General features: G+C 36.9%; 1 protein-coding gene across 1 annotated transcript; it reads right to left on the bottom strand.

Moving 5' to 3' along the window:
* Positions 1-296: 296 nt before the first annotated feature.
* LOC139731408 (uncharacterized) lies at positions 297-25,291 on the bottom strand. The gene is made up of 4 exons (XM_071642296.1): positions 25,156-25,291; positions 3,647-3,882; positions 2,808-2,992; positions 297-1,044 (listed from the first exon to the last, which is right to left on the bottom strand). The coding sequence occupies exons 1-4, from the start codon at positions 25,289-25,291 to the stop codon at positions 297-299; spliced, it is 1,305 nt and encodes a 434-aa protein (XP_071498397.1).
* Positions 25,292-25,611: the final 320 nt, after the last annotated feature.

Here is a 25,611-nt window from a genome sequence, read left to right on the forward strand (position 1 = left end):
TAATCTTTGGGGGAAAAAAAGAGAAAAGTGCCAAACACCATGTCAAGCATCCCAGCCCTAAGCAAAGGGAAAAATGAAAAAGTGGTAAAACATGAAAAATACTTGCTTTATAAATGGGAAAAGAACAATGTAAACTCAGATACTTTATTTCAAAATGTGATTGAGTTAGTGTCTCTCTATACCAATTTGATCCAAATCAGACAACCATGTTCCTCCTCCTTCCCTCCCTTCCTCCCCCTATAAATACACTAGTGTACTGCCAATCTCAGCTTAATTGGAATTTATTCAGGAAAATGTTACCGCAGGAAACCTTCAACCTTCGTGGAATGTTGACAAAATTTGTCTTTCAACAAACCATCCCCTGCCAGGATGTGCTGTAGTTCCTCCTTCTGAACTTGCGACAATCGTGAATTCACACTGTTTGTCTCACCATTTACTCTTTCATCACCAGTATCAGCTAGGTTGTGCCTCCTCAACATTTCCTCGATCCTCTCCTCCCATGATCCCTCATTAAACACTCTGCCTACTGCAGCGTTGTCTAGGCTACATTCTAGCATGCCATCTCGCCAAATCTGTTCCGGGGTGCGGTTGCCTTCAGTACGGACGCGATGGTGGTTCCATGCCTGCTGAAATGTTGACAGGCGCTGGTTGATAGACTCCAAATAGACCTCGTGCAGACTATATCTATGGATGTCATCACTGGGGTCCAAAACTCCTTCATCCTCAAGTTCGTAAAATTCCTTGTAGAACACTTGAATCACATCTTTAAAGACATCTCTCCACAACCTCTCGATCCTGATGTTATGCACGGACTCCCCTGTTATGTGGCTTCCTCTGTTGGTTCCGAATGTCAAATTCATGAACAGAGCTACAAGGATGTTTTCATGGCCATGATCGGACCTAACACGAGCTGGCATGGAGTAGGTCTTTGTCGCCTCAAGAAAGAGGTCTAACACTGTTCTTGCATTGTTGCTCGTGGAACAATGGATGAAAGTAATGAGTCTGGAGTAGCCATCAATACATCCATTGGTAACAAGGCCCCATCTGCAAATGCGCATGCAGATAAAACAAAGGGGAAGAAAAAAATTACATCCGCATATAAGGGAACATAGGGTCATTAACCAATTAAATATACAATATTGTTCCGAGTATTAATGACATAATGATATTTTTACCTATGAAGATACGATAACTATGCGTAACTGTAATGCAGAATTTTGAAAATGGCATACAGTCCACATGATAGAACATCACATTTCCTGTGGCAAAGGCATATTGCATTATTCTCCCAGTACATCTGCATTCTAACTTTTTACATGGCGCTGTTATGATTTCGTACAGTCACAGAGAGTCTAACCCAGTTTCATTTGGAGGGAAATGTCATTTCAGAGAACAATGACAAAATTTTGACATATGTATAATATTTTGACAAATATTATACCTAATCACACTATAAAGAGTTCCAGAAAAACCGCGAAAAATCACCATTCGTTTATCAGTCGGAAAAATTTAGAATTCACAAATGTGTGTAAAATTGCTCTTTCACAGAATCAAAGAAACTGAAGTTTAATAAACTTGACACAATTTAAGTATTTTGGGTCATGATGTAAATTCAGAGTTTTTGTTGCAGTAGCGTAAGTGAGGGATGCACGGTCACATTTAGTTCTGACCTTTGTCCTCCTGAACCAAGATTTTGCCCTAGAATTTTCTACAATATGAAGAGAGGGTCACTTTTCACATATTTACTTGAACTTTGCCCCTTAATAAATAAGATTGTATGACCTCACAATCTGAATCACTCCTTAGAGAATCAAAATGTGGCAATTCATGGTCACTAGTTGGGATTACAGCTATATATACATGCATGTATACCAGTATACTTGCATACAGTCAACCTGGCTTATAAAGTCGAATCTACTTGGACTAAAGAAATAGAGAAACTCAGAGCAAATTCTACTTATGATGGATTAAAATCAAGAGAATATGCAGAGAAGAGGACTTGAAAAGACCTTCGACATTTCATATTCGACCTTATGTTAGGTCGGCTTAGTAAGCAAGGCTGGTTGTATTACAACACTTACAAGATTGTATATCCCAAATGATTGATCAAAATTATCATGATTAAAGTACATGTGTGTTTAACACAGATTACATACATTATTAGTAAGCGTATGCTACTTATATGTGTCAGATAATCCTAGCCCCTTCCTCTTTTTGTGTACACATACTTGTATGGTCGTTCCTTTCGTTTAAATGCACCACCTATCTCAGACAATCTCCCTCCGTTGGTGGGCATTTCCTGCCTTGGATACCCCGTATATACCCCGTATATACCCCGCATCACATATACAAGGTGCATCAAGACCATCCCCTACTTTCTTGGGTTAGATGTCGTTAAAATATCTTGACAGATTTTCCTCTCTGTTTGTTTAGTGTTTGTTTGTCTGTCTGCTTGTTTGGGGAGGGGGAGTGCCCGTGTACCAGATATTTAACAGGGCCCGTGCATGCAGTCATTCCTACCCTGGAGTTGAACGGCCAAGAGATAATCATCCCAAGTCATCCCTATTCCTACAGTGCAGGAACATGTGCAGGTACAACATCCTGTAGTAAAATGATGATGTACCTACAAGTTGTATGTATCATCAATAGATTTATTAGTCATACACAATGTCACACTGGTCAGCTCTGATGGCACGGACTGACTCACTGAGATGCCTGAGTGACGTGCCGACCAAAAAAATAGTACAAGATAGAAATAATTTTCAAGAATTAGTATAATGGGAAGAGCAGACAATATTTAAGTGCACCTGCAGAGTTTCATGTGTCCATCAATATGCCAAAGGCTGTTTGGTGCACCGACTTTATACACTCTCCGTGAAACAGAGTGCCCCCATCGTTCGGCTGTAGCAGGCGGATTAACTTCAGACAAGCACTTCCGTACTCTACTCCTTTGCAAAGTGAGACCACGAGTGTGTAAAAGGCCGGTCATCATCTAAAGAAAGGTTAATTTTGAAAACAACTTTACAATTTTAATTAAATGGAATTATTCTCAATCCAAGTGAAGACATGTCATTCTATTTGGACTCATCATGATTTTCGACCCCATGGCAGTTCTGTACGACATTGGTATTGTGCATAGCTCGCTGATTGAAGTAGAATTTTTACGTCTAATAACAGGCAAGGAGCTTTCTATTCAATCGCATCAATGTAATTAATTTCTTTCTTTCTTTTCAATTTACATATCATATTCATTCTGTGTGTACTACGAACTACAATATGTTAATATGTACAGCTTGTATAAATTATAACCTTGTAATTGTGACATCGTTTGGATTATGGTGAGAAACTTACATGGCTCGAATAAAATTTTCTGCAACTTTCATGTTTGGTTTTTTTTTTCTTCAAGATATGTTATAATGTATCACATTAACGAGTTTGTATTTGAATCAAACCAGTCTTGACATTTTTAGAACAAATTTTGAGGTCAAAAGGAAGCCTACGGGTAATATATACTTTGAATCTTACAGTAAATTACGATGAGCATTGTTTTGCATGATTAATTGTACTAACGGGGCTGATTTCATATGCCGACATTGTAATCACAACACACATTGCATACAACAAAACACTAGGAAAATAAAGTCACCTCAGCACCACTGTTGGGGAAGAATTTTTGAAGGTCTGCTATAACAGCTTTCAATTCCTCGTCAGTTATTGTTGAGAACTTGTCTCTCATCTTAATACCTTCCTCGTACAGCCTCTTGTACATAAGCGAGGTAGAGCAGTGAAAAAGTAAAGCCATCCTACGAGCAGTGTAACCACTCTTGTGAAGGGTTATTAGTTGTTCCCTTGTCATCTCCACTTTGGGACGCCCTCGCATACCTGCAGAATGGAAATACTCTTGTAAGTAACATGGATCAGGCTTGTTATAGTACAAACTGTAATTGAAAGTGTATTCTTTCGTTCTTCGGTCTAAAGGTCATGGAATGAATCAGAGGTTGTTGACAGATACAACAATGTGGGACAAGTAATCAAAATGTATTGACTCATTACGAATACAGTGAAACCCCGTAGTGACGAGGTGATCACGTCCGTCCCATTTTTCACTGTGTGTAAACCTATGGCACAAGGAATTGGATATAGGCCTAATACAACGAGTTCGGATATAAAGAGAATGATCCCAGGAATAACGAGGACATTTTCGGTGCATTACGTCAAAGAAAAATATAAGTTATCTTATTTGATACAACGAGGTTCCATTTCTTGACCTGCTACTTTCAAACACGCGACAAATGAAAGATTGAAAACCAAACTTCATGCCATCGATGTATTCTCTTTCCTGTTTTGCAGATTCTGTGCCAGAACACAATAATGTACGTACACACATGTGCATTGCAGATGTATGATAACCTCCATGCCGTCCCTGGGAATGAATCTGAAGTGGGAGGAGGATCACCAAACACGCTAGGCTCATCAGTTCCGTCGTTATTCCTCTTTATCCCCCATTAAGGAACCGAGTACCGTTCTTTCCATGTTTTCTTATAAACCACGCGATAACACACACTACCCCCACCCCCCATGTTCATTACCATTGAATGTAACCATTAATTTTCCCTCGAACTAATACACATGCGTGGTATTAGCTCAAAACAGATCATTTAAAAGAATCATTCAAAAGCTTTTAATGTGATGAAATTCGTGGCAGAAAAAGAAAGAAGAATTTATGATTTTGGAACGCATGTGCATTTTGTTTGGATGTTTTGATTAATATTGGCGTGTATCGCATTACGTAAAATATTACAGCTGAAATACTTCATGAAATCATCGCGATCCCGCCGGATGACAATAGCGTAAAACAAGTTGAATAACGCATGTTAATCTATTTGAGCCGATGCTCAGAAAAAGTATCGACTGAAAACTTTAGATAGATCTGATCTTGTTCACTATCATTTAAAACTGCGTTTCACAAATCAATATTTTCATTCTCTCAGAATGGTATATCGTGTGGAAGAGACATGCACATAAAAAGGAACACGAATTCAACCCTGTATCGTACCCTTAAAAGGGTTTCGCTGTTGTAGCATACTGGTGTGCTATCATGTACATGACGTCGGTACATGTAACATCCAGTGATAAAATGAAAATTATGACATAGGTAAGAAGATGCAAGTCAATGTGTTCCCAAATCTGTCTTCAATTTAGAATTGTAAAATAACTATTACTAAAACTATTTATTATTGACATCCAACACAACCGTACATTGTACAGTCTATGAGTAGATCGAATATATCGATAATCTTAAGTGCAATCAAGTTCTTAGTTAAAGGACAGTTCTATAGACTAATTGACTGCGCAAACTCAGACTGAGCAGACTGTTTTTCAATCTCCAAAACATCATTTTTATGCCACGATTCAGATGGCAATGACAAATACTACAAAAAGACTTCATCATGTCCTCCCAATCTCACTAATTTGTCCATGCCACTCTACACTACACTTCATTCCGCCCTTGAAAGCTTATACGCACAAATACCTGCACTCAGATTTCCACATGTCTATTTTTGGCGAGTGGTGTGGCATGAGGGGGGTAATAGGGGATTTTTTCCAATATGATCACCACTGTCCTCCACACAGAGATTGATTCTGGTGACACTTATACCATGTAGAAGAAAAAAATTCTCATTGCAAAAAACTCTCATTGCAGATCGCACCATTTATTGCCATTCTCTTGCATTCTCCCTTTCTATGCATTATCAACGATAGTAGTAGTAATCTGCAGAACCCTGTGATACCAAGAATCTCTCATCTAACATGCTACAATTGCAAATCTTTAAATCTGGGGGACGTCAAGAAAGTGTAGGTTACTGGTAGTACACTATTCAACCGGTACATCACATTGTGCTTTTGTGGTTCAATCTATAATGTATTTCACAGAATTCTGCTTTCACGCTAGAGAATATTTTAAAGTTATAATTGGAAAAAACATCATCAAGCCCACTGAGGATCATATTTACAATACAAAAACACATGGCCCAGGATTATAAATCAAACATGATACGACTGTTAACATTGTAAATTTAACATATTTTAAGTTGACTCTTATGTTTAGCATTGCAGCATTCAAAATTTACAAAGAGTGTGTTGTGTTCTAGCCTACCTGATTTTATCCTTTGGGCGCGAAAACTTGAAGTTGGAGAAGTGGAACGGGAAGTAGAACTGGAAGATCCGGATGGCAGACTGGTCATGGGTCTTCCACGATGTCTATTATCGTTAATTTCATTATTCTCTTCTCTGATTCCAGATTCGTCATGATCTTGCTCGTTCGTTTGATTGCACAATCGTAGCAAACTGTGGATACATTCTTGAAGAGAGCCATGTGTTTCAGAGGGTAACCCATCAGATATTCGTTCAATGTTTCGACTTACTGAATTCAGCTTTCTCCTCGCCTGTTCATGGTTATCAATAGCGATAAGTCTTTCAACTTCTCTCAATGTTCTTTCGATTCTGACGAGCACACTGTCAGCGGGGGTGTAAGCCATGGCATTAGAGTTCTATAAGCTAAATGAAAATGGTCCGTTAAAAAAACATTTTTTGAAAGGATCAAAACCTGTCATTCTTTGATCTGAAGCTTGCAATACGCCACCACACTGCACCAGCAGCAGACGTGGTCTATAAAATAGTCTAGACTTCAGTCTCTAGTAAAATGGCTGGCACATGGACATACACTTGTACACGTAGTCTCATCGAGAGTGGTAGAAAGTCGCGAATAACACAGTAGTAGATCTACAGGAAACCCATGACTGGTACGTCTAGTAGGAGCTTGCCTGAGTTCCGTAGAAATCTTATAATGAGGTAGATTCCAACCTCTGCTGCATCAATGGTTTTCCAAAGCAAGAGGCATCCGATTCTTGTTAGATAGTACAGTATATGACTAAAGCTGTTACTTTGTGAGCTGCATAATCATATCCTGGTAGCTAGCTGGGTATATGAAGCAGCTGGGGTAGCTGTATCAGTGCAAAATGCATGCAGTTTTGAGGGCAAGTCACAAATTGGAACCATATCACTAAAAGAATTCGTGACAGCCTCCTGGCATTAGAAAAAAAAAATACAGGGACTTTTTGAAATATATTATTCATTGTTTCACAGAGAGAAAAAAATCAATGATCTTCTAAAGCCAATTCCTATCGCTTTAAATTAAAGACGGGTTGACAAAACTCTTCTCTTAGAAGAGCCTGGAATTCTATTTGTATTTCTGCGCAAAACTAACGCTCGAATTCACAGTTGAATTTCAGCGCAAAACTATAACGCTTGAATTCCCTGTGTATTTCTGCGCTCAACTAACGCTTTAATTCACAGTTGCATTCTAGCGCTGAACAAACGCTCGAATACCTTGTGTATTTCTGCGCTAAATTAACGTTCGAATTCACAGCGATTTTTAGCGCTGAACTAACGCTCGAATTCCCTGTGTATTTCTGCGCTAAACTAATGCTCGAATTCACAGTGATTTTCTGCGCTCAACTAACGCTCGAATTCCCTGTGTATTTCTGCGCTCGACTAACGCTCGAAGTCACAGCGATTTTCTGCACTGAACTAACGCTCGAGTTCCTAATGTATTTCTGCGCTCAACTAACGCTCGAATTCACAGTTGAATTTCAGCGCAAAACTAATGCTCGAATTCCCTGTGTATTTCTGCGCTCAACTAACGCTCGAATTCACTGTTGAATTTCAGCGCAAAACTAACTCTCGAATTCCTGTGTATTTCTGCGCTCAACTAGCGCTCGAATTTACAGTGGTTTTCTGCGTAAAACTAATGCTCGAAATCAAATGATTTTCTTGCGCAAGATAAGTGCTGGAATTCCATGTTTATTAATGATATCAAAAATTGGAATTAGTGATATCACAAAATGTATTTCTTGATATCAAGAATTTGAATTCGTGATATGTCGAATTGAATTTGCGATATCACTAATTCGATTTTGTGATATCACTAATTCGATTTTGTGATATCAAAAATTGGTTCTATGTGATAAACCAATGGGCATTAGTGATATCACAATTTGATTTTGTGATATCAGAAATTCGAATTTTTGATATCACAAAATGGAATTCGTGATATCAGAAAATCTTATTAAAAAGCAAGAGGGCTTACATACAAAGCTAATTTCTGATATCACGAATTCCATTTTGTGATATCAAAAAATCAGATGTTCGATATCAAGAATTCAATTTGTGATATCAAGAATTAAATTTGTGATATCACAAATTCCCGTAAGTGTAGCACATGAACTTAATTTGTGATATCAAGATATCGAATTTGTGATATCACAAAATCCATTTTTGATATCACAAATTCAATTTGTGATATCAGAAATTCGAATTTGTGATATCTAAAATTCAATTTGAGATATCACTAAATGAATTTGTGATATCAGAAATTCGAATTTTTGATATCAAAAATAGGTTTCACGTGAAAAACCAATGGTAATTCGTGATATCACAAAATGATTTTTTGATATCACAAATTCGAATTTGTGATATCACGAAATAAATTTGTGATATCACTAATTTCAATTTGTGATATCAAGAATTCTTATTTGTGATATCACAAATGCGAATTTCTGATATCACAAATTCCATTTTGTGATATCACGAATTGAATTATTGATATCACAAAATCGAATTTGTGATATCAGTAATTCACAGGGAATTCGAGCGTTAGTTTTGCGCTGAAATTCAACTGTGAATTCGAGCGTTAGTTGAGCGCAGAAATACACGGGGATTTCGAGCGTTAGTTCAGTGCAGTAAATCCCTGTGAATTCGAGCATTAGTTGAGCGCAGAAATACAAAGTGAATTCGAGCGTTAGTTTTGCGCTGAAAATCAACTGTGAATTCGAGCGTTAGTTGAGCGCAGAAATACACAGGGAATTCGAGCGTTAGTTCAGTGCAGTAAATCCCTGTGAATTCGAGCGTTAGTTGAGCGCAGAAATACAAAGTGAATTCGAGCGTTAGTTTTGCGCTGAAATTCAACTGTGAATTCGAGCGTTAGTTGAGCGCAGAAATACACAGGGATTTCGAGCGTTAGTTCAGTGCAGTAAATCCCTGTGAATTCGAGCGTTAGTTGAGCGCAGAAATACAAAGTGAATTCGAACATTAGTTTTGCGCTGAAATTCAACTGTGAATTCGAGCGTTAGTTGAGCGCAGAAATACACAGGGATTTCGAGCGTTAGTTCAGTGCAGAAAATCGCTGTGAATTCGAGAATTAGTTTAGCGCAGAAATACAAAGTGAATTCGAGCGTTAGTTGAGCGCTGAAATACACAGGGAGTTCGAGCGTCAGTTTAGTGCAGAAAATCGCTGTGAATTCGAGCATTAGTTTAGCGCAGAAATACAAAGGGAATTCGAGCGTTAGTTTTGCCCTGGAATTCAACTGTGAATTCGAGCGGTTTTGTTTGTTGTGTTTTTTTAGCGCAGAAATACACAGGGAATTGGAACATTACTTTTGAGCTGATATTCAGATGGAAGGTATACTACTGCTAACTTTTTTTTGAACAATGTTCAAAATACCAATAACTATATTATTATGAGAGATTTACACATCCATCATTCCGTAAATGATCATCAAGGTATATTCGATGAATTATTGATACAAATCAATTGTTTTGCAACATGTTATCATGAATTCAATGATACTATGTTCACTAAGGGCTTACATTTAATTCATCGTTTTGGTCCTCAAATTGTCATCTATTACTATACATTATTGTTAATTATGATACATTTTTCATGTGGTAATCCCCTTTACAGTAGACTCTTCCACCAAATCGATATTATGTGTGGTGGTATGTGTATGTGTGTTATAAAAGCATATACTATGTGTTGTATTGCGGAGGACCGACCGAGGGCAATCAACCCTCTGGTCTGTGTATGTCAGCAGCGGAGAATAAGAGAGAGAGAGAGAGAGAGAGAGAGACTGTGAGTCATGCGGGGTGCGAGAGGGAGTCGTAAACTTGCCAATTTAATGTCCACCACTGGTGTCGGCTGGTGGTCACATAAAGCAACGTGTTTCTTTAAAGACATTTTCTCACTCCTCAAAATCAGTCCTCCAGAACAAAGGGGTGTATCCATTAAGACCAATTGTGTTGGGTGTACAGTTTGCCTGCCCCAGTATGTTTATGATTTTGTAAAATGATTTAAAGTGTAATCATATAGGCAAGTTTATTCAAGAACCAAAACCGGGGAGAACAAAACTGGAACGCACAAGCCCAAAAGTCTTCAGACCAGATCAAGAAGAGTGAAGATATCCAGATCTTATGAGGAGTTTATGCAGCAGTATGAATGGCAAACAAACAGTTAGAATTTGTAGTAGGAAAAAAACAGTGGTACGAAGGACTTCAATTTTGTTAATCTGCGCAATGAGAAATCTCTCTTATTAAGTAACAGGGGGAGGTCGGGAGTATGGCAAGCCTTTTTTACATTTAAAGTTAATTTCTGATATCACAAATTCCATTTTGTGATATCATAAAATCAAATTTTTGATATCAAGAATTCAATTTATGATATCAAGAATCAAATTTGTGATATCACAAATTCCCGTAAGTGTAGCACATGAACTTAATTTGTGATATCAAGAAATCGAATTTGTGATATCACAAAATCCATTCTTGATATCACAAATTCAATTTGTGATATCAGAAATTCGAATTAGTGATATCTAAAATTCAATTTGAGATATCACTAAATGAATTTGTGATATCAGAAATTCGAATTCTTGATATCAAAAATAGGTTTCACGTGAAAAACCAATGGTGATTCGTGATATCACAAAATTATTTTTTGATATCACAAATTCGAATTTGTGATATCACGAAATAAATTTGTGATATCACTAATTTGAATTTGTGATATCAACAATTCTTATTTGTGATATCACAAATGCGAATTTCTGATATCACAAATTCTATTTTGTGATATCACGAATTGAATTATTGATATCACAAAATCGAATTTGTGATATCAGTAATTCACAGGGAATTCGAGCGTTAGTTTTGCGCTGAAATTCAACTGTGAATTCGAGCGTTAGTTGAGCGCAGAAATACAAAGTGAATTCGAGCGTTAGTTTTGCGCTGAAAATCAACTGTGAATTCGAGCGTTAGTTGAGCGCAGAAACACAAAGTGAATTCGAGCGTTAGTTTTGCGTTGAAATTCAACTGTGAATTCGAGCGTTAGTTGAGCGCAGAAATACACAGGGATTTCGAGCGTTAGTTCAGTGCAGTAAATCCCTGTGAATTCGAGCGTTAGTTGAGCGCAGAAATACAAAGTGAATTCGAGCGTTAGTTTTGCGCTGAAATTCAACTGTGAATTCGAGCGTTAGTTGAGCGCAGAAATACACAGGGATTTCGAGCGTTAGTTCAGTGCAGAAAATCGCTGTGAATTCGAGCATTAGTTTAGCGCAGAAATACAAAGTGAATTCGAGCGTTAGTTTTGCGCTGAAATTCACCTGTTAATTCGAGCGTTAGTTGAGCGCTGAAATACACAGGGAGTTCGAGCGTCAGTTCTGTGCAGAAAATCGCTGTGAATTCGAGCATTCGTTTAGCGCAGAAATACAAAGGGAATTCGATAGTTAGTTTTGCTCTGGAATTCAACTGTGAATTCGAGCGTTTTTTTTTCTTTTTTAGCGCAGAATACACAGGGAATTGGAACATTACTTTTGAGCTGATATTCAGATGGAAGGTATATTATACTGCTAACTTTTTTTAGAACAATGTTCAAAATATAAACTATATATGAGAGATTTACACATCCATCATTCCCTAAATGATCGTCAAGGTATATTCGCTGAATTATTGATACAAATCAATCATTGTTTTGCAACATGTTATCATGAATTAAATGATACTATGTTCACTTAGGGCCTACATTTAATTCATCGTTTTGGTCCTCAAATTGTCATTACTACATTATTGTTAATCATTATACATCCCCCCCCCCCCATTTTTCATGTGGTAATCCCCTTTATATACAGTAAGACTCTTCCACTAAATCGATGATAATTATGTGTGGTTGTATGTGTATGTGTGTTATAAAAGCATACCATGTGTTTGTATTGCAGAGGACCGACCGAGGGCAATCACCCCTCTGGTCTGTGTATGTCAGCAGCGGAGAATAAGATAGAGAGACTGTGAGTCATGCAGGGTGCGAGAGGGAGTCGTAAACTTGTCAAATGTCCACCACTGGTGTCGGCTGGTGGTCACATAAAGCAACGTGTTTCTCCTAAAGACATTTTCTCACTCCTCAAAATCAGTCCTCCAGAACAAAGGGGTGTATCCATTAAGACCAATAGTGTTGGGTGTACAGTTTGCCTGCCCCAATATGTTTATGATTTTGTAAAATGATTTAAAGTGTAATTATATAGGCAAGTTTATTCAAGAACCAAAACCGGGGAGAACAAAACTGGAATGCACAAGCCCAAAAGTCTTCAGACCAGATCAAGAAGAGTGAAGATATCCAAATCTTATGAGGATTTTATGCAGCAGTATGCATGGCAAACAAACAGTTAGAATTTGTAGTAAGAAAAAAGCAGTGGTACGAAGGACTTCAATTTTGTTAATCTACGCAATGAGAAATCTCAGGAGTAACAGGGGGAGGTCGGGAGAGAGTATCTTTCACATGACAGAGTAAAGAGAAACGCAAACAAAAGTTGTAAGTCAACCAGTCTCTGCCAAATCAGTGGCGAGAAATGGAGAAAAATAAGAATATAATAATGACTTTGAAGTAATTGACAACATATCAATAATGGCATTTTAGATATGTTGCTAAACGATTTATTTTCATCGATTCTTTTAAAACCAATTCCTAATCACTTTAAATGAAGACGAGTTGCCAAAACTCTTCATTTAGGGTTTTTTGTAACTATCGTTATATACTATGTAAAGATAACACCTGAAATTCCATAGGAATATCTGCGCTAAACTTATGCTCGAATTCAGTGTATTTCTGCGCTCAACTAACGCTCGAATTCACAGTTGAATTTCAGCGCAAAACTAATGCTCGAATTCCTTGTGTATTTCTGCGCTCAACTTACGCTCGAATTCACAGTTGGATTTCAGCGCAAAACTAATGCTCGAATTCGCTGTGTATTTCTGCGCTCAACTAACGCTCGAATTCACAGTTGAATTTCAGCGCAAAACTAATGCTCGAATTCGCTGTGTGTTTCTGCGCTCAACTAACGCTCGAATTCACAGCTGAATTTCAGTGCAAAACTAATGCTCGAATTCCCTGTGTATTTCTGCGCTCAACTAACGCTCGAATTCACAGTTGAATTTCAGCGCAAAACTAATGCTCGAATTCACTTTGTATTTCTGCGCTCAACTAACGCTCAAATTCAAGTTGGTTTTCTGCACTGAACTAAAGCTCGAATTCCCTGTGTATTTCTGCCCTCAACTAACGCTAGAATTTACGGTTGAATTTCAGCGCAAAACTAATGCTCGAAATCAGATTATTTCTTTGCGAAAGATATGTGCTGAAATTCCATGTAAATTAATGATATCACAAATTGGAATTAGTGATATCACAAAATGTATTTCTTGATATCAAGAATGTGAATTCGTGATATCTCGAATTGAATTCGTGATATCACGAATTGAATTTGTGATATCACTAATTCGATTTCGTGATATCAAAAATTGGTTTTACGTGATAAACCAATGGGTATTTGTGATATCAAAAATTGAATTTGTGATATCAGAAATTCGAATTTTTGATATCACGAAAGGGAATTCGTGATATCAGAAAATCTTTTTTAAAAGTAATATGGCTTGCCATACGGGAGAGAGTATCTTTCACATGACAGAGTAAAGAGAAACGCAAACAAAAGTTGTAAGTCAACCAGTCTCTGCCAAATCAGTGGCGAGAAATGGAGGGAAAAAAAAGAGAATATAATAATGACTTTGAAGTAATTGACAACATATAAATAATGGCATTTTAGATATGTTGCTAAACGATTTATTTTCATCGATTCTTTTAAAACCAATTCCTAATCACTTTAAATGAAGACGAGTTGCCAAAACTCTTCATTTAGGTGTTTTTTTTTTTGTAACTATCGTTATATACAGCCTGTACTATGTAAAGATAACACCTGAAATTCCATAGGAATATCTGCGCTAAACTAATGCTCAAATTCACAGTGTATTTCTGCGCTCAACTAACGCTCGAATTCATTGTTGAATTTCAGCGCAAAACTAAAGCTCGAATTCCCTGTGTATTTCTGCGCTCAACTAACGCTCGAATTCACAGTTGGATTTCAGCGCAAAACTAATGCTCGAATTCCCTGTGTATTTCTGCGCTCAACTAACGCTCGAATTCACAGTTGAATTTCAGCGCAAAACTAATGCTCGAATTCCCTGTGTATTTCTGCACTGAACTAACGCTCGAATTCACAACTGAATTTCAGCGCAAAACTAATGCTCGAATTCCCTGTGTATTTCTGCGCTCAACTAACGCTCGAATTCACCGTTGAATTTCAGCGCAAAACTAATGCTCGAATTCCTTGTGTATTTCTGCTCTCAACTAACGCTCGAATTCACAGCTGAATTTCAGCGCAAAACGAATGCTCGAATTCCCTATGTATTTCTGCGCTCAACTAACGCTCAAATTCCCGTTGGTTTTCTGCACTGAACTAAAGCTCGAATTCCCTGTGTATTTCTGCGCTCAACAAACGCTAGAATTTACGGTTGAATTTCAGCGCAAAACTAATGCTCGAAATCAAATCATTTCTTTGCGAAAGATATGTGCTGAAATTCCATGTAAATTAATGATATCACAAATTGGAATTAGTGATATCACAAAATGTATTTCTTGATATCAAGAATGTGAATTCGTGATATCTCGAATTGAATTCGTGATATCACGAATTGAATTTGTGATATCACTAATTCGATTTCGTGATATCAAAAAATTGGTTTTACGTGATAAACCAATGGGTATTTGTGATATCAAAAATCGAATTTGTGATATCAGAAATTCGAATTTTTGATATCACGAAAGGGAATTCGTGATATCAGAAAATCTTTTTAAAAAGCAATATGGCTTGCCATATTCCCGCACTTTTGGCCACATCAAAACGGGAAGGGGGGGGGGGGACGTAAGAAGATCCATGTCTTTCGAGAGTTCCGCTCGGGGGGGGGGGGGGTTCTGCAGAACAGTTCTCTTACAGTTGATGTGAATATGCAAATGAGTGAGTTGATGATGTCATCACCTCACAATTTTCATTGATCGTGAAAAAAAAGACGAAAATGCAATATTTTTGTTATCAAAGAGTAAAATACGTTGTTATTCCTGGTCAAATAGCTTCAGAATAATGATCTGCCCGATATATTTCAATTCACTTCAATTCAAAGTTTATTTCATTTTCCGACATAACATATGTTTCACTTCTTTTGATAACAGAGAACAAGGTAAATAGAACATAGTGAAATGAAAAGACTGTACAATAATTGAGGACCTTTAGTAATCATACATTGTATAGTAAAAAAGAAACAGAAGTGATCGAAATGAAGTACATGTATGCCGTGCGAAAAATGGAGGGACCCACTAAAAAGACAGAGCTTGTAGTGTGTGGGCCCCTCTGGAGAAGAACATTGATGGAATCGAATCATCGTAGATACAAAAGATAACAAAGTGGAAGAAGTCTGGATACAAAAGATAATAAAGTGGAAGAAGTCTGGAAGCCCACTAAAAATTAGATTACCATATATACACTTTCATAGACGCGAACAAACATGAAACAGGACTAGACAACGAGACAACTACTGAAAAAAAAAAGGTTGTACAAGACAAACGGAATGGACAAGACTGACAAACTGAAGACAAAATAGCAGACAAAAATGCACAACAGAAACAGAAACAGAACAACAGAAACAGCGATCTTCGGCAGAAGCATGCCAAGAGAATAAGAGGATAGTTGTAGGGGAAAAGTAATATTTTGACGCCTGAAATAAGACAAGAAAATAGAAAATAGAGGGACGTATGAACAGGAGTCACATACGGAAAGTCAACTTCAAGACGCTATGGGCAAAATGGCATAGGTGACAACATTGCGAGCATCCAGGAAAAAGATACCATTAATTCTTTGAAGAGGGGACAAAGTGAGCAGGTAAGTGTAACTGAGAAAAAAGGCCAAATGGTTAATTCGGTATTGTAGAGTCGTACGATTGCAATAAAAAAGACTTCAGTCTCCTCTTGAAAGAACATATGGATGGAGCGTTTTTTATGTCTTGATTCAAAGAATTCCAATAATTTGGGCCTACATAAATAAGTGTGTTTTTAGCAAAAATCGTTCTTAAAAGAGGTAAGTGAAATTCATTGGAACGCCTAGTAGGATATTCATGAAATGATTGATTTTTTAGGAACATAGAGTCAAAAACAGACGGAAGCAAGTTATTACAATACTTGTACATAAATTGCCCTAAATTAAACAAAAACAAATCTGCAATTTTTAAGAGCTTGTTGGAGGCAAACAACATATTTGTATGAGAACGTACAGGGGAATAACAGATAACACGTAGAGCTTTCTTTTGTAAGAGGAACACTCTCTCTAATAAATTCTGATGCGTGTTGCCCCAAACTAATATTCCATAATTAAGATGAGGCAATATTAACGACGAATATAGCATAAGTAATGATTTTTGTGGAATATGAAATTTCAATCTATTTACAATGCCTATATTACGTGAAATTATATTGCAGACATTATCAACATGTGGCTTCCAGGAAAGTTTTTCATCCACAATGACACCCAAAAATTTGATATGTGAGACTCTTTGTAGATGAGAGTCATCTAATACTATATTTGTACTTAAACTATCAACAACATTACTAAAAAGCATATATTTTGTTTTTTGAGCATTGAGTGATAGCCTATTGGCCCTGACCCAATTTGTCACTTTTTTCAATTCAATGTTAATTTTATGAACGAGAAAATCAATATCATTATGGGCAAAAAATACATTAGTGTCATCTGCAAAATGAATAAAAGAGAGGTCGTCGGATACGCGACAAAAATCATTGATATAAATAATAAACAATAACGGCCCTAAGAGACTTCCCTGTGGGACACCACATTTAACTTCTCTGACAACGGAATCATTGTTTTTAATTGTAACGAATTGTTTTCTATCAACTAAATAACTCTTGAACCACTCCAAGGCCTTCCCACGTATTCCATAATGCGATAACTTATAAAGTAAAATATCGTGATTGATAGTGTCGAAGGCCTTGGAGAAGTCCAAGAAAATACTAACTAGATGAGAATGGTTATCGATTGCGTGAACAACTCTATCAACAAAATGCAAAAGAGCATGCGTAGTACTATGTTTCTCACGAAAACCAAACTGAAAATTCGTAAAAACGTCGTGTACCTTCAAAAAATTGATCATTCTCTTGTAAATAAGTTTTTCTAAAACCTTAGACAATGACGATAATAATGAAATTGGGCGATAATTGCTGACTTCGAACTTATCGCCTGTCTTAAATATTGGGATTACTTTAGCTAATTTCATTTTATCAGGGAACACACCATTAAAAATTGACAGATTAAATATATGAGCAAGTGGATCAGCAATCGAGGAAATAACACCCTTAAGCATGAAATTATCTATCTCATCATAACCAGAACTTCGTTTATTTTCAAAAGAAGAAATTATATCAATAATTTCAAATCTGTTAGTTGGTATAAAAAATATGGAATCAGAATTACGCTGACCTAAAAATTCAGTAAAATGAGAATCTGTTGCAGGAATGTTTTGAGCATAATTTTCGCCTATTTTTGAAAAATAAGAATTAAAAATATTTGCAATATGAAGAGGATCATTAATCGATTCATCATTCAATTTAATTTTATCAATGTCAGAGTGTTTACTCGGAACATTCATGGCCTGTTTTAGGACTTTCCAAGTATTTTTCATATCAAACTTATATTTCGATAATTGCTTAAAGTAATATCTTTTCTTTTCAGAACGTAAAATCATTGTCAAAGTATTTTTATATGATGTATATCTATTCTTCGAGCGCTCAGTTTTTTCCAATTTGTACTTGTAATACAAACGATTTTTCCTATTAATTGAACGAAGAATTGATCTGGAAATCCAAGGTAATCTAGGTGTCTTTTTATACTCTGTTCTATTTCTTTGTTTTGGGATTACATCATCTAAATGATGATTAAAAGTTTCCATAAAATTACAAAAGGATATATTAACATCATCGCTGCCAAATACTCCTGACCAGTCAGCATTCTCCAGGGCCACATCAAAACTAGCTAACTTTTCAGGTGAAACTCTACGTCTAAACAAAAGAGGTGAAATAGGTTTAATATTAGCTGGTGTTTTAAGAGTAAAACAAGTCATTATTGGAAAATGATCAGTCATATCTGAAAGGATTATAAAAGAGTCAGAGAGGGGTAGAATATTACAAAACAAGTTGTCAATGAGGGTGGCAGAGCGATCTGTAACACGTGTGGGTTTAGAAATAAGAGGAAGAAAGGACGAGGACAGAAGTGTGTGAAGAAAATCACTAGAGATATTATCATGCTCAGACTTCAGCAAATCAATATTGAAATCACCGAGTAAAAAACAATCCTTATTTCGGAAAACGTGTGAATTATCAAGATCTGAAAAATAAGTTAAAAAATCATTGGCGTTTGAATTAGGAGGTCTGTATATAATGCCTACCATAAGATTTCTACATCCTGGGATAAGAATTTCTATAAACAAAGATTCAACAACATTGTCCATTCTAGAAATATCTTCATGAACAATAGTATCAAAGGAACGTGATATGTACAATGCAACGCCCCCTCCATTCTTATCAAGCCTATTGTTAACAAACAAATTATAACCCTCAATTGCGAAATAATTTTCTGTATTGGAAGCTAACCATGTCTCACTTAATCCGATAACGGATAGCGACTGGCTTGCATCAGATTCTAATAGAAATTTTAAATCATCAAAATGTTTATTCAAACTTCTTATATTTAAATGTAACAAAGAAAACGTGTCCTCAGAAAAATTATGAATCATATCTTTGTATTGATTCACTGTAATATAATTGCACAACATATTTTGAGTGAAATCATTACTAAGATCATGAGGCAATTCATTTGCAGCTGTATTCAGGCTATCGGTAACAAAATCATCGTAAGGGGTGGTTCGTGTACTGGTTAACCCACTAACTGGGTCAGAATCTAAGCTTGTGTTCCTAAACAATTCAAAAAAATAATCGTTCGATACGGAATGAAATGGAGCATTCAGAAAATTAGCCATAATTTAAAATACGAGACGAATTTTTAAAAGTCTGCGTTATTAACAAAACTAGGATGTCGTGAATAAGTGGACGATACAAGAAAATACCCAGTCGCCGGGATGTGGCAAGACGCTGGAGTAATCTACGAACATGGGTGACGTCAAAATTATGATAAGCAGAAGATCGCTGAAGAGACGTAGAACGTGAAACGAGAAAGGGCTGAACAAGGTAAGTAAGAACACTGAGAAGCATGGACAGAAAAAGACATAGAACACACACAACATAATAAGAATAAATCCAGTCTCTCTGTGGGCTTCCGAGACGACAGCAAAAACATACATACACAAAAATTTGAGCCGACATTAGACAAGGACAAATGTGGCTTGGCTATTACATTCGATCAATTTCCGGATCATCAATAATATATGATAAGTACAGAATAGCTCCAAAAACCCCAGGCCAATAATGTACCTTCTCGGGCACTTGTTAGCACACCGCAGGTCTGAATACGAAACATATTTTCACACCAATGCCGCCAATGGCATCATTATAACAGTGGTAGTGTGTGTATGCATGGCGTGTGTAAGCAGTGTTTTAACATGCGAGAGTATGATTGTGCTTGAGAGTGTGAGATTTGGGTGTGTGTGTGCGTGTGTGTGTGTGTGTGTGTGTGTGTCTTAGCGTGTGTGTGTTTGACGTGGGCGTGGCTGCGAGTGTAGGCAGATAAGCAAAGGGTTCGGTTCAGTGCAGACGATACTGGGACCGTACAAGTGAACAATTGCTGTACAAGCAAGTACTGTACTTCACATTACACCAGTTTGGCAGGATGATGAGTACGCAGGAGTTGTGCGCATATGAATATGCAGACAAGCGATAAAGATCTAACGTACGGATAAAAACTTGTAACTTTTCCAAAAATTGTCACAATTAAGAGGGGGATCAGACTTGTAGTAATAATCATCTCAAAAACAAAATGGATGGGGGGGGGGGTCGTTTATAAAATGCAATATATTCCTCAACTGGTCAAAGTACAACCCAACAAGGATTACACATGTATTGAAAATATGATACAGACAAATGAAGTTAATACACACTACAGACACAATCAGTTGGAACCCCTGGAAATCTTTTGTTCCATTGTGTAAATATGGTGGGGGGGGGGGACACTCGCAACTGCATAGCCTTTCGGCACTGAAAAAATGAAATTCACTATTGTCGTGTAACTGCAATATTCATGTATATCATTCATTACATCATAACATCAAGTTTGCGTAATTCCCCAACACCAACAAAAAATAAATAAAAAGAAAGAAATCCGAACAGTTATATAAATCTAAATTCGTAAATCCAATTCATCTCTAATTTTACAGGATTTTCAATTAAAGCATACCACAACATATCATATTGTTAAACAAAACAATATTTTGTTGGCATTACCTTATATATGTATATATATATATTTTGAAAATAGAGGAGAAAACTTATGACCAGTAGAATTATCTATCCTGATTGCACTGTTATGTTTTGCAAAATAATCAAAATTATATGGATATCCTCATCAGACCCGACGGCAGTTGCTGTCAGAAAAACAGTCGAAAACACAACCGCAAACAATATCATATTGTTAGACAATAACATCACATTGCTAAACGACATATCCTATTGCTAGACAAAGCAATACTTTGTTGACATTTCCGTATATATATTTTTTTTGGGAAAAAAAAATAAAGGGGAAATAACTTGTTACCAGTGAGAATATTCATCCTGATAACATTTCCATATATATATATATATTTTTTTTTGGAAAAAAAAATAAAGGGGAAATAACTTGCAACCAGTAACAATATTCATCCTGATTACACTGTAATGATTTGCAAAATAATCAAATTATAGGTATTCTCAATTCAGACCTGACGGCAATTGTCGTCAGAAACACGGTCAAAAACACAGCCGTAAACAATGTATCATTTTGTCACGCTATACATCATATTGCCGAACAACACTGTTAGGCAAAGCAATATCTTGTTGGCGTTTCCTTACATTCTTTTTTGAAAAAGGGAAAAAAACATATAACCAATAACATTGTTAATCCTGATTACACTGCAATGTTTTGCAAAATAATCAAAATCATGGATATTCTTACTTCAGACCTAACGGCACTTGCTGTCAGAAACACGGTCAATGACACAATCGAAAACCATACATTTTCATTCTAATGTCAATAAATTCCATATATATTATTTTCATTACACAAATTAATTGATCTTCAAGTGTGTTCACACGAGAATGAAACTTTACAAACGTGACAGTAATTTTCCATGTAATGTCACATTCATAACACTCTGTAAAGTTGTCTATCTGATCACATCAAACACACAGGGAATACATACTATATCAAAATGAAAATTTGAATTCCATGATGACAAAACATGAGTTTTCATCTATTAAACCATAGCAAGTTGCGCAATACAAATCCTGCATTACGCCAAAATTCATTTTTGTTATCATAATATACTCGGATTCTTTTTCAAAACGGATGTACTCCGGTTAAAAAAAACAAAAACAAAAACAAACAACAAACAACATTGCATCCAAAGTCATATCGTATGACATAAAAACGTGTCATCCTTTCATTATATTGATGTGCAACTGTTCAGACACGTTTTGTATTCAAGTAACATGCCCCCTGTATTTATTTTGTTTAACCATTCACCATAATATATAGTTCACCCATCAATTATAATTCTAATGAACTTAATATACTTCCATATCAAAACTGCACCATGCATATTATCCATGATAAACCAAAGATTACTCTTACAATAATCTTCCAAAAAGACCGAAAGCAACACAACACTATAATTGGGCTTTAGCACATCAGGTAGTTTTCCCAAAAAAGAAATACACACTTGAGAAAGTCTATTACTTAATCAAAGCTAAAAATGATTTACACAGGAAGTTCACAATAGGTTCTGATCCTTTTCAACAAAAAAAGTACACTACGGCCTCTATATTACCCAATAAAAGAGTGTGAACATATTTGTGGAGGCCAGCCATACAACGAAAATACAAAATCCACATTATTACGCAACTAAGTTGTGTTGTAACCAGCAGATATGCGACCATGAACACACAACCAGAACGTAACACACTGAAACGTTGACTCTTGTTTTGTCAAGTTCCTAATGAACTGCAGTAGAATTTAAACAAACAATGTCCTATATTACAAATTCCAGCATTACGGGTGAGAGTCACCTTCCTCATAATCTCGGATCCTTTTCTGAGAAGAAAAAAAAAAAAACACACCCTAATTCATGTTCCATCCAGTTGCCTCAGAGACATAAAAACCAATTTATACATTCCAGAGCATGACCGCATCACTTTGCGACTCTCAACTCAATGTTCTGTTGTTAACTATATATACATTCCCGTTACTTGGCACATAATGCCGCATATACACAGATATGCATTCGTGTTGCCACCATTTCTTTACCAAATTTACCCCCTACAAATGACCTTAACAAAACACAGTGTTACAAAATACAGTGTATCAGTTTGACCCACTACAGATGTCCATTACACAAAAACTTTGTATATTTGTGGAGGTCAAACCAAATAAACAACGACAAATATTACCCCCAAAAATCAGATTGTTTTACAGCGTTGATTGAAAAAAAAAATGTCTCGTCCTTTATTACTAGCTGATACACAACCATAAGCACACAACCAGTACATTAAATGTGAGGTCGATGCTTGTTTGCAACCATGAATACAAACCAGTGCATGAAATACCTGTAAGGTTGATGCTTGTTTTGGCAAATCTCTAATAACCTCGAACAGAATAAAACGAAGGGCTTCATACATACTAAAATCCAAGTATTCAGCAGAGGTAAGAATCGCTTTCCTCTTTAACTCTTCTCCTTATTACAATGAATAGACACTAATACATATTCAGTTCCGTTGACTCGTAACCATAGGAACCAATTTATGCACTCCATGTCTCAGCTGCATTGCTTTGCAACTTTAGAATGTCTGATCCTTCTGTTGTTATAGTTTGGGTGTTTCACATTCCCGGAACGCCGCCTGTAAGCACCCTGCGCACAAGATGCCATTTATAATGAAGTCGTGTTGCTCTTATCAGCTCACCTGAAGAATACAGTGCCCAATTTGTTTACTAGCATTCCTGCTGACGAAAGTTACAATCATTAGCTACAACAATAACGCAGACATTGAAGACAAATTCCGATTTCCGTTTTCCAACACAGATAGGACTCGAAGAAAATTATGAATTCAAACTTGACTTAATCATTTTACTGTGTATCGCTGTACAAAGGGAAGGGAGAGCAAAACGATGGCCGCGTTTCATTTGGCAGAAATCAAACTGGTCCTGATCAATCTGAAACTCAATCTCCAACTACCCTCCATATCAAGATTATAGACTGGGGAATCGTGTTTGGATGAAAAAGTTACAATTTCAATTTTTTATGTACAAACTACATGGCAACTACAGTGAGGAGATGACATCTACACTTCACTATTTGCATATTCATGTCAGTGGCGGATCTACGCAGGGGGGGGGGGGGTTCGGGGGTTTTACCCCCCCCCCCCCCTTGGGCTGTCAAGTAAAAATTTAATGTGCATAGGAAAACGCCATCATAATATGTCCAGATTCACTAACTTATTAAGTTAATAACCAAACACATGATAACTCTGGATATAACTGTATATTAAAATGTTACTTGGATGGACTGCTTTTTTTGGTCTCCATTGCGTTAGTAGATGCCAGGAAAATATCACTTACGGGGTTCAAAAAAAAAAATCTATCGGCGCGCCGCTACGCGGCTCACAGACATCGCCGCTTCGCGCCTTGTGGACGATGCTCTGCATCGTCGTTGGGTCAAACCCAGGGACCGCGGAGCCGGGGGGGGGGGGGGGGGGTTGGGCTACAGCCCCCCCCCCCCCAAAAAAAAAAATTATTTGGGCAAAAAAAAAGAGAAAAAATAGAGCATGCAGGTATGCTTAAAATCGCAAGCTGGCAACCCTAAAAATGAAAAATCTCCCTGATGTGGGAGGGGGGTATCTCCCTGATGTGGGAGGGGGGTATCCCCCTCCCACATCGCTTGCTCGGGCTCGGTGGCTACTTTTACTCCTTTTCAGACTGACTTTCAACTGCGCTGGAATTTCCCTTTCACCAAACCCACCACGAATTCACCTTCATTCCGCGGCCCCTGACACACACGTATGATAGGTATACGAGTTGATGAGAACAATCACTTCCCATTCTACCTAGAACAATACACGTACTCAAAATGGACACTTTAGCGTCTCGCTTGAAAGTCGGAGCATCAGCTTGTTTACGGTATTAAAAAAAGGGTAGTACAGCTACTAAAATATATCGTCTCTGACATGCAATGGCATTAAAAATATAGTTGTATGTAAATTACTCTTTAATTTCTATACATTATATCTTTAATCGATTGTGAGTGAATTTTATGATTTAACTAGGCATTACACACAAATCTGAGACAAGTTTGAGAAGTGATAGGAATAAATAACATATTTCATTAGGGTAGTCATGCCATTGACAAGCCTTCAGTTTATTGTTATTTTTTACTGTCTCGACGCGTGCATGCGAATAAAAGATAGAAACTCCTGAAAATGCATGCAATGTAAGCATACTGTTCAAGTCGTTACAAAAGTCTCTTAGGAAAGTCTCCAAAATGCAGGACATTTTGTTCTTCATTGTCGGATGAAATATTTATTCGTGCTTCAAGGGTGTTATTAGGAATGTACAATTTGTAAAAAAAGACCCCTGCCCACCAGAGTAAATTCGAAACGACGAATAGCGCGCGTTTTAGTTATACGTCTCGGAGATGTCTCCGCGACGTCGCTATCAGTTACGGCGGCTAATTGTGTCCGTGACTGGGTAGGCATCTCCCCGACGTCTCCGAGACGTGCTGGAGACCAAATGGTCAGGTGCATACCGGCCATGGTCTTCATGATTATTGATACTTGTTCTGCCTCCAAAAGAAACATTAATCCGAATGTGAATTTATCCAATAAAGTTCGTTATACAGAAAGCTCTTGATTCCGAACACATAAATTCCCTTTATACCTATAGATGTTCGTCAATCCGAAAATAAGATAAGAGTTCGTTGATCCGAACATTTTGGCGTAATTAGGCTATTAGGAAGGTTTGTTATTCCGATGGTTCTTTAGAATCCAACGGGTTCGTTAATCCGAAAATGAAATATGGTTCATAACTCAAACATGTCAAAAGGTTCATTGATCTGAATCTGAAATATGGTTCGTTAATCCAA

This window comes from Diadema antillarum, unplaced genomic scaffold (assembly GCF_040938485.1).
Source record: "Diadema antillarum isolate AM-2024a unplaced genomic scaffold, OU_Dant_1.0 seq00000369_RagTag, whole genome shotgun sequence".
NCBI classification, from domain to species: domain Eukaryota; kingdom Metazoa; phylum Echinodermata; class Echinoidea; order Diadematoida; family Diadematidae; genus Diadema; species Diadema antillarum.

Coding starts and splice junctions, on each gene's coding strand:
- LOC139731408 (XM_071642296.1), bottom strand. CDS start 25,291: ATGAAGACCATGGCCGGTATGCACCTGACCATTTGGTCTCCAGCACGT. Junction 2,993..3,646: donor TCCCCAACAGTGGTGCTGAG/GTGACTTTATTT, acceptor ACCTTTCTTTAG/ATGATGACCGGCCTTTTACA. Junction 1,045..2,807: donor GGACACATGAAACTCTGCAG/GTGCACTTAAAT, acceptor GCGCATTTGCAG/ATGGGGCCTTGTTACCAATG.